Here is an 11,206-nt window from a genome sequence, read left to right on the forward strand (position 1 = left end):
ATCCATTGCTCCCAGTCCACAAAAATATCTGGCTTCCACTTCCCCATATTTCTCAAAACACTTTATCTCCCAACGTGATTCGCACGATAAAACTACATTCGTAGCAATTTTTTCTTCTTCTTTTTGTTTGCAAAGCTTTAACCATTAGGTTATGGAATTGAATTGAGTACGCAAGGAACTTTCGGAATGAGGTGCCCTAACAATTTCACGACAAAAAAATAAGCAAAGTTCTAACAAAATCTTAATGGGTAGTGAAGTACTAGCATTACCATCTTTCCTTCTTTGGTTTGTTGAATCAAGACTATGGAAACAATGTGTCTCGAGAAAATCAAACTCTACGCCGTGAAGTGTGAGGCGGATGTTCCAAAGATCTAGTGAGAAATCGGGAGTCGAAAAGCATGGAATGGAGCGGATCGCATGTGTTCGCACATCAAAGTCGCTCTCGAAGAGCTTGTTGGGCATCATTTGACTTCATCAAACTTGCCAGAATATACGTCTCTCTCTTCTTTTTTCTGTAAATAATGGCTTTCATTACAAAAGAACAAACACCACCATGACTAACTTACTACAAAGTATAGAACCCTTGTATCTAGGGATCTAAAGACTACCACGACTCCAAACTCAATGCCACCCTACACACCTATTCAAATGGCGAATATATACGTCTCTCTCTCTCTCTTGGCCAGAGTTCTTTTGTTTATTTAATGTGGAATTCCAAAAGCATATGGTCTTTCCATATGTATGTATGTATGTATGTATACTCATCCCACGCAACCCACCCTTATGTATGTATGTATGCAATCCTTATGTATGTATGTACCTATATGCATTCCACACGATCCTTATGCACTCCCTAGTTCAATATATCTGGTCGATTTCTTTACTAGGGGAGAGTATATCCACTTGTAGATAGCCCCAAAAAAGAAGAGTGAGATCTGTGTGAGAGAGAGAGAGAGAGTGTGTGTGTGTGTGTGTGTATGTGTGTGAGTGATAACAAACATCATGGAACAACCACCAGCAACACAGACACCAACCCTAACAACTCAACAACAAAAACAAGAAGAAGAAGAAGAAGAAGGATTCCCTACCAAGTTTGGGGACCCAGTTAGGTCCTATGATGTGCACATCTACTACTTCCATACCGATGAAGCCCAAACCCGGGTGGCCCGAGAGCTCCGCGAGGAGATCATCCAGAGATTCCCCGAGGCCGTCGTGTACAAGCTATGGGACCGCCCCATCGGACCCCACCCCGTCGGTATGTTCGAAGTGGACCTCAAGAAACCCGCTCACTTCGCGCGCTTCGTCCCGTGGTTCAACGTGAACCGGCACGGCCTCTCGGCCCTTGTTCATCCCAACACCGGATTCCCTCTCCTCGACCATACCCGGAACGCCATGTGGATCGGCCAGCCTTTCCCTCTTAACACATCTTGCCTCAAAGATGAAGACCCCAAGTATGGACTCTAAGCTTAAGGCCAAAGGATTTTAAAACTTATTGGTGTTTTGCTTTGTTGAATGGCCTTTTAATAATTTATTCTCGCATTTAATACCATCGTCGTCATCATCATATGAATTTCCCAAGCCTTGTAAGTAGATCTGCTTCCAAATTTTGCTTGTAATGTGATTGTTATGCAAATTTTATCCGACATTGAGAGTAGTACAGAAATTGAAGCTTGTTGAAGGTGGTTGTGATGGCCAGCTAGTGAGGTTAGGGGTTTTACCACTAGGTACACACACATAGATATGTGTATGTGTATGTGTATGTGTATGTGTATGTGTGTGTGTATGTGGATGTGGATGTGGATGTGGATGTGGATGTGGATGTGGATGTGCATGTGCATGTGCATGTGCAACCCAAACAAGAGTCATGTCTTTGTAAGGTTTGTAATGGATTCGAAGGGATTGTAAGGTTGCTAATATATTCCGCAAGTCTCTTAGTTTTCCCATTGTTATTGTCATACAATCTTTTTATGTTTTGAGACAAGTCTTTTGAGGCCACAAAGATTATCGATGATTCAAATAAAAGTTGGTGAGGTGCTATGTTACCTCATGTCGGAAGGTTAAGTAAACAAATTCTTGACATCATACCTTGATGTTGGAAGTTTAAGGCAAACAAAACTTGGTGTATATGATAGATTGCTTAGTTTTAAATGGGTAAGTTTCAATAATAACCTTTATGATGTGAATGGGTACATATTTAGGTTTCCCACAATAATATAAGTTTGCTATAAAAAGGGCGTGAGATAAATTAAATGATAGGCTTTATATAATAATTTAGATGGTGATGACTCAATGAGGTTTCTCGAATACCAAAGGAGCAAGAAAAAAGGAACTCAAAATGCATAGCAAATGATGACCTATGGAACTATCTCACATTTGAGCTTCATGTTATAAGATTGTAGAGAATATTCAAGAAATAAAGGCTCAAGATTAAGTGAGGTAGCTCATGGTACAAGTATTTTATTTATGATTGAAACTTGCGAACATGAAGCTAAATGTATACCTAATATTGATGTTCACATCATAAAATCTATATGGTTCCGTAGTAGGAGTAATATTTGAAGAGTATGGCCAGCATTTATTTATCGTGAGAACTTGGGAAACTATATACAATTATGATGAATACATTGTTTAAAGGTAAACTTTCTTTGGCATCTTGTTACATTCCTCATAGAGAGTCCAGACTCCAATTACTATATTTTTTATGAGCTAGATCATGATGATCCTTGTTTGTGTTGGAAAAGTATTAGTTGTGGGTTTTTTTAATGCTAGAATTGTAACATAATTAAGAATTATAATGCTAAAATTCTTAGTTATGAGCTAGAATTGTGGGGTATTTTAATGCTAGAATTGTAATGGTGTCAGATTTGTCACATGACTAAGAAGATACAAGATTATGGTGGGTTTCTCATACACAAGCTTAATTGCACAAACTTGAAGATTTTCAATGGTACCCATGTGGTTCCAATGACAAATGTTTTCAAATGTCTCCCAACCTCGCAAGGAGGAAGTGTAATTGACTATGTATTGGCGAAAGAATCGGATGCATCCATGGTGAATACATTCAGAATTGGCCCATTTTCACCTTGTTCAAGACCCCAAGCCCTTATACTTCCACATTGCAACTAAAAATTCACACATTGATCAATGCACTTAGAGTCCAAAAAGAGGTACATTACGCAACCTTGTTGTCAAAAGCTAATCCAAATGCAAAAGAGGTTGATTGTTATGTCATGAACCTCTCTCCCTTAGCAAAGATGAGAAAACAAAGTAGGAGCAATTGAAGGATGCCATTTTCGAGGTAGGTTGTCAATATTTCAATGCACTCATGTAGGTGGACATTGAATGCTTAGTTTCCCATGTAATGCAAGGTTCATCTTTAAAATTTTAAGGCCGCAAAATAAAAAAAATTAATGCCCTAACATTGTATCAAGATCAAAGAATGGTGAGGAGAAATAAGAGGCCATTTTATCAAATGCAAGAAAGGAAGGAAAGGGAAAGGTTTAGACTCTAATGAAAGTTAGCATGGACACAATTCGAGGGAAAAAGAAGATATAGTAGTGAATTCACCAATGAAGAGATTGAACAATATATATTGATAAGCTTCATATGCACAATGGGATAATAATTATGACATTGAGAATGGAAACACCATATAAGTCATGTGTGTCTATTCAAGATGTTAATAGAGAGGCAAAAAAATGTTTGGTGGCAAAATAGTGGCTGTAACTTAATGGAAATGGACGAGACCACAAACTTGCCAATGGATAAGGACTATCATGGATCAAGCTTTCAAACAATGTTTACTAGAAGATTGGCTCACGAATTGGATTTTTAAAAAAATTATGGTGATAAGGGCAATACAGCCAAGACATTACTCACTTCTACACACAAGGTATAACCAATACAAATGGTACAAACCTTCAAATATCATGGTATTAATATCCTTCGACAAATGTATGTTATGGTTCTAGATTTCAAGTGGGTTGGAATAGTTATTATATCTTTAAGAATCAATGCAAAAATGATACTTAGGAATGGAAAGTGAAATTGATGTTTATTCAATACTATGGTGGTCTATTGCTTTATGGAATGGAAGTTTGGGGTGGCAATATCACACTTAATTCATGGAATGAAACGGAGACAAACCAAATTTTGTTCTTATGCAGAAAATTGGGGATAAAATACTATCCTATTATGTTATAACGGGCCATAGAGGTATTATCCATGCAAAGAGTATATATACATCACAAAAGTCAAGAATATGCTTGATCAAAGAAGCATGCTTGGAACATAGGAAGCAAGGGACAAAAAACTATTAAGACTAAAATCCTCTTATCTAGATGAGCACTTGACATAAGGAAATGTTTTAAGAGATGGGGAGTAAACATCTATCAGAGCTCTCATGTGAGACTACAAAGTATGTGATCATAGGGGATATATTAATAAATGCACGAAGGATGTGGCAAGAGGTTAAAATGTCAAACTTGGAATATACATTGCAAACATTAACCCCCAACGTTTGCCCCAATACAAGGTAAACTGTAAAAGCGCCAAAACATATCTAACCATTTCTTCCCCATGACCCTTGGCTCTCAACAAGCCTAAACACTTCTTTGAACTCACTCACACAAATTAGGTGTTGAGGTAGCATCATGACATCATCACCCAAGCATGAAGACATGCAAGGTTGGCGATGAAAACTTAATGGAGGATGATTGTCACTTGCTTCTTGCATGCTCCATGTATAAGGCAATTCACAAGAAGTATGATGACTTGTTAGACAAGCATGATAATTCAAGTGTCATACTCAATTCCCCACCAAGAAAGATGAGCACGTATCTATGTGCTTTAATTTCACAAAGAGAGTTCTTGCTACAAAGTAGTAAACCCCCTTCTGAGGAAGGGGATGCATACAAGTTGATATGTTTATTTAGAAATTAGTCCAATAGATCAAATTTGGCCACCTCGTGGATGATAAAAATTCTATTATGTTCTATTCTTATATTTTGGTTTTCTTGCCGTCTATAATCAATGCTCATTATTACAATTTCAATTTTATGTTGTACTTTTTTGCAAATCCTCACTTGAGCAAGTCCAACATCAATGACATTATCACGAGGATAAATCATTAGTTCAATGTCACATTTGTTGCCACTTTCTTAGCTTACCGTAGAAGAGCCACCTTTTTGTTCAATGTCTACTCAATAATCATTGTTTAACAGTTCATCATTAACTTGGTCACTAATGAAGCCATGTTACTTCACACAAAAGTTATGCTACCCATTTGCTTTTGATGTGTTAAATGTGAAACATCTCTTTTTTTCATATAATAACTTCGGCTTACTGCACCGATGACAATATAACTTGTCAAATGCTTGTGTCACTTTTTTGTTTTGTGCCACAAAGTCATAATCAACTTTTCTAGAGAGCCTCATACAAAGAACCTACGTAGTCTTTGAAATATAAAGAAATCTCCATTGCAAAACACTTGTGCAAGTTGACATGACATCTATTAAAAATGTGAGTACAATTTTGATAATGTCGTAGTTGGCAATGGTATGACATAATGCATTACAATACCAATGGTGTAAAGGTATGACACAATGAATCAATCTACCAATGACATAAATCTCTTGCAATTAAGCATCCAAAATCCATCATGACTATTAATAATGTATTATCATGTTACGTAAACCATTGACGACAATGACTATTTTTTAAACTTCTAATTGCAACCCTACCCATGTTGATACTCTAGGACTCCTCGTGCTCCTCTTCAATTACAGAACTTTTTTAGCTACACGTGCTTTTGCCAGCTCTACAAATTTTGTTAAGGAGAGAGTACATCAATAATACGATTGAATGCTTGGAATGATCTTGGCACCCTACACTAACTTTAACGCATCACAAAGAGATGAAAATGATAATATCTTAACATGCTCCGGTGGCTAGGAGTTGGCAATGGTTCGGCTCAAGCCCGAACCAAACTGTTAAACAGTTTGGCGGCTTGGCGTTCAATTCAGTTCGGTTCAGGCTTGAACCTGCTTAAACAATTTGAGTTCGAGTTGGTTTGGGTTGAACCATGATTAACTGGCTCAAACCAGTTAAGCCATTTATATAATTTTCAATTACTAGAGAGAGAAATGAAGGTGTCACATCCCTATTGTCCCAAAAACTGAGTGAGAAAAGAAAAGCAAAAATTAGCACAAACATATCAATAAAGGGTTCGTTTCGCTTAACCAGTTTAGGGTCTGGTTCAATTCAGCTTGGTTAAAGTTCGAACTTCCCCAATTCAGTTAAGCCTTAACCGGTTTGTCTAGGAAAATGCCAAACCGGTTAAGCTGAAACCAAACCGTTGCTGATTCCTACCAGTGGCTAGAACTCTTTCCTCTAAGTATGGCCACTTATGTATTTTTTGTACAGGAACTCTTATGGGGTTGGTGGGTGCATCTAGCTCGAAGTTTATGCATGCCATGATTGATGGGTGGGAATCATAAGGTACGATCCATACAAAATCACCTCTCCATGGATGTGAAAGCAGAAAAATGTCATAGTTACGACTTATATGAAAAAGCACAAAAGGAGCAAACGTAAGGTGTAAACAATGTACATATCAAGAAAATATTGGCAGTGACCACAGGTAATAATAGTATGTGTTTTGGAGGAAAATTTTACAAATAACTGAGTAGTACCGTTTAGCGCATTAAGGTTAACTCTAGCTCACATATTCAGATATAGGCTCACCATCAGATATGGTGGTATTTGATGTATGAAATAACACTTCCGGCACACCAGACCCATCCCTAGCAATCTGCAAGAAATTTAGAAATTTAGAAAAACATTAGCACGTGCTTATCTTTCATTTCCTGTTTCATGAAACATACAACAGGACTTACCAAGATTTCATCATCAAGATAGGAAATCAATAACTGTCTCTCAAAGGTTCCCACTGTAATGTCAAACATAAACAAAACTGTCAACATCGAGAAGTGACAATATGCTAAACTCAATGCAAGATTAATGTATGCAAATGCGGTAGCATTCTGATATTACTGTCAACAGAGTTTTCCCACAAAGAATGGACAAAAAAGGAAAAACTAAATGCACCTTGCAAACAAGCATTGGCAAACACACCCATTGCCTTCTAGAACGAGTGCCTTTATACTATGATCTACATTTTTCTATCCGATTTCTTCAAAATGATGCTTGTGAAGTGATGGAGTCTATCAGCATTGAATTGGATGAATGTTAATCCCTTATTCTTCCTGCATTCTTTCCTTTGCTGATTATGAACTTTCAAGGAAAACACTACACGGACATCCCTGGAACCAAGTAATTGTGCAAAAGTGTTGGGTTCATCGTGCAACATATTGTGCTACTCATAACCACAAACTGCCCATCACATTCTAATTAGGCTCATAACCCTTGTAAATACATTCTGATTCTAATTCGGTTACAGTACACACTTAGTTGACAAGAACCCAAAAAAAAAGGTATCAATTATTAGGCAAAATCACAAGATATCATAATGTCAAAGAGCTCACCTAAAGGAATCTTTACTCCATTTGACAGTGCATCCATTAGATTGGTTGGAAGCTGTTGCAATGTACTAGCAATTTGTCCGTATGCACTTTGAACTTGCGGTGGAACTGCAGCCTCCTGAATGGTTGGATAAGCGAGTAATCCTTCAATGTATTCTTCTTTTAATCTCAGAGGCCCTTCCACAGTAAGTTTACTTGTCAAGACCACATTACTTGTTATCTGGAAAAAACAAATCAACATTTTGCTCAAAATAACAAATTGCTGGTTATTCGGAAAAAAGAACATTTCAATGTTTCACTCAAAATAAACATATTGCTTGTTATCTGGGGAAAAAATAACAAATCAACATCTCATTCAAAAGAACCACATTGCTTGTTATCTGAAAAAAACAAATTAACACGTTCAAATTGCTCCTAATTAGTATAGCAGTATTTTGGAGGCATTCCTATTTATTCTTCGTCTGAAAAAAACCCTGGGATTCCCTAGTCTTAGCTACCAAAAGAATATCAGAGTAAGGAACCCCAGGGATAAGTGACAATCCTGAAACTAAAATCTTTACATAGCTTGTGATCATACTGTATTAAATAGCTTTAAGGTCGCCGTAGCTTTGGCAGATCCGTCCACAATAAGAATGTTTAGCTCGGATAGGGTAGCTAATGCAGATGGAAACCTCCTATAGAAGGAAAATAGTGTTAGTTCATGCCTGCAGAAAGGACACCACAAAATAGAAACTGTCTTTTGATCATACTGTAACAGGACTCTTGCAGCGAACTGCCCTGGACTTCCTGCACCAATCCATTTGAATTGCCAAAGACCTTCCAGAAAGGGTGACCTGGAAACAAAAAAATCATTTTCATTACCACTTTTGCAACAAAATATTCTTCCTTCCTGTTAGAATGCAAATGGGAAAAATCCAGCTTCATTAGAAATTTGTTTCAGATTTACGGCCTGTATAAAATTTAAATGTACACCGATTCTTTTATGCTACTGCTCTATTAAAAACACCTGAAAACTGCTTCTATTAATATAACTTAGGTTTGGACAGCAATTTCCTAAGCATGAGGAAGATACTTTTAACTTCCTTTAAACAGGTTAAGAATAAATCAAGCAGAAACAGTTGTCTCTAGATTCATAACTACTAGATCACAATGATGACCATGTGTGGCTTTCTTTTGTTTAGTTTTAAGTCTTTTCAAGGGAAAGCTTGACCTCATTACAATCTTCCCCAGCATTTTGGACGCATTTGTCTGTCTCAAAAATCTTGTTCTTTATATGCAAGACAAGAGTCAATTTCTTCCCTCCTTCTGGGATGATAAGAATGGTCACGACCTCAGCAACCTCATCCACAAACATCAGAACCTAAACATAAATACACTATAATTGCCTGTCATAGGATCCATAGTATCTATTGAATTATGATGAGATACAATAATGGCAGTTTTATGCATTTGTAAAAAAAAGGTCTCATATGTTGCTTTGGCCTAGCATAGACAATAATAATGCTTCCATTTACTTCTCAAAAAAGAGCTTCATGTTGACAAATGCACAGTATTAATATAAGCATATTCAAAAAAAGGTAAATAGTATTCCAAATTTGCTCGAAGCTCTAAAAGTTAGCATTTAGGCAAATCTAAGGTAGTAGAATTGGCTTCTTTTAAACGTCCATTCATTTGTGGATGAAAAAGAAGATTAGTATTGTAGTTCTCTCAAACAAAACTCTCCAAAATAAACTTGTAATCCTTGGGTTCCATTCACTAACTACATAGACAAAGGCATATCATGGTAGTTCAAGATATTATGCATAAATATTTTGACCATGTGTTCTCTTCTTCCTTAATATATCTTTCTTTCTTTTTTTCTTTCTTACAGGAATAAAATGGACATGTTTACTAATCCCATCATTTCATGTTTGTGATCTCCAAAGACAAGCAGCAAAGTCCATAACTATACTTTTCCATGGTCTATCTGAGACTGGCAAAGACTGCAACAACTCCAACTCCAATGCTATTTGCCTGTCAATTTAAGTATTGACAATTTTTGCATGTTCTTACAAGCGTTCATGCATCTCATATCATAAAGTTGGTTAATAAAAAGAAGGCCTCAACCGCTTTCACTGTGGCGTCAAACAATGACCACATACAGTGGATCATGACTTTCAACTAAAACTTTAGGCTTTGATGGATGTGTCACACAAAATTTGTCGCCCATCGTAACAAACCCATCTCCAAGTTTCTAATGCTCATGATGCTGCTCATTATCTCACTGATCATATATCCTACAGAAATCGCCATTCTCAGCATATTTTTCCTTCATTTCATCTAAATCATGAGGGTAGGAATAGACACTGCTGGCACATGTTTTTCATTATAATGCATCAGCTACTACATTCTTTGCTTTCTTCATGCACAATATGAAAATGGAACATGAATACGAAAGGTGCCCCATAGCAGCTTTAATGATCCGTTTGCACAATAAAAGCAACACCTAGGAGATGGCATTTCCAACTAGAAAGCGTGAATTACAGCGAAAACCTCTTTCTGATAAACCTGGTAAGCCTTCTTTGGTCATGACAAGGCTCTCATCTCATATGCTAATACCTGACCATTTTGCATGAAAACTGCCCAGTTATTCCCACATGAATCATATTGACCCACAAAGTATTTTCAAGATTCTGTAAGAGAAGCCATTTTTCTCTTCCACGAGTTTGAAAGCTGTAATTTCCCCATGAGCCCACGTAAAGTATTACCATCTTTTTTAATTCTATGTAAAGCAAAGCAATTTAAGAACATAGACCTAATCAACTGTGAGCATCATGAACAATATTCAAATTTGTCCATGAACCAATTTGCTTCTACTTTGCTAGGATCCAATTGCACCATTATTTGGAAACAATGCATACACAGTAATGTATCTATTCCAAGAAGAAGTCGACTTGGGTAAAAGAATGCTTCAGGTAACAATTTTCTCACTACTTCTTTGATCTTTTATTGAAACACTTTCTCCACGGAAAGAAAGTTGGGTTCCATTTCCTTCAGTGATATGAGTTCCAATATCTTGTTTTGCTGAATAGGTCTCTGGCTTTTGTGCCTTGCAAACTCCTTTTCTAAGATGGACGGAACATCCATGTACTCCACAAATTTTGTGGTTCCATATCAGCTCCTGAAATGTATTTACAGAATTTGAGAATTGTATCCAGCACAGTTCATCCTTCCTCGATGGTTGCAATGCACTCGCCTTCTTCATAGAAACACCACCAGAAACATGACACTTGTTGAGATTTTGTTATTACAAGAGGAAACTTCTTCCATAACATTTTCTCTCCACTCGGCCATTGGCTGCATCTTCTTTTTGTTACTTTCATGCACAACTAGGAAAACATCACTTTTTGAAGGAAACATGTCAAAGCCACTCAATGGAACCATGAAACGGGTCAGAGGAACTTCAAAGGGCAGGCAAACACCAGGAGAGCCACTGATAGAGCTAAACTTTCACTACTGGAGAAGTCTGATATAAATAAAGAAACATCTCAAGTTTTTGGACTTATTGAGACTTAATAAAGAAGTTGGCATTTTGTTGGCCCAAAATACTCGCTCTCCCTCCTGTATTTCCTTATCAACTAAAGGATACAAGAAATGAACATCTAATAAGAATAGATGCCTAGTGT

At 37.0% G+C, this 11,206-nt stretch overlaps 1 protein-coding gene across 1 annotated transcript; it reads right to left on the reverse strand.

Moving 5' to 3' along the window:
• Positions 1-6,536: 6,536 nt before the first annotated feature.
• Positions 6,537-9,750, reverse strand: LOC147847321 (putative plastid-lipid-associated protein 13, chloroplastic). Its single transcript, XM_087339318.1, has 8 exons — positions 9,683-9,750; positions 9,488-9,554; positions 8,752-8,901; positions 8,291-8,433; positions 8,119-8,215; positions 7,545-7,761; positions 6,897-6,949; positions 6,537-6,811 (listed from the first exon to the last, which is right to left on the reverse strand). Exons 1-8 carry the CDS (start codon positions 9,748-9,750, stop codon positions 6,716-6,718), a joined length of 891 nt encoding a protein of 296 aa, XP_087195444.1. The 3' UTR covers positions 6,537-6,715.
• Positions 9,751-11,206: the final 1,456 nt, after the last annotated feature.

The sequence above is a fragment of the Azolla caroliniana genome, unplaced genomic scaffold (assembly GCF_043228905.1).
Source record: "Azolla caroliniana isolate FFs.n. ecotype wild unplaced genomic scaffold, voAzoCaro1.0.p SCAF_1180, whole genome shotgun sequence".
In the NCBI taxonomy this organism is placed as follows: Eukaryota; Viridiplantae; Streptophyta; class Polypodiopsida; order Salviniales; family Salviniaceae; genus Azolla; species Azolla caroliniana.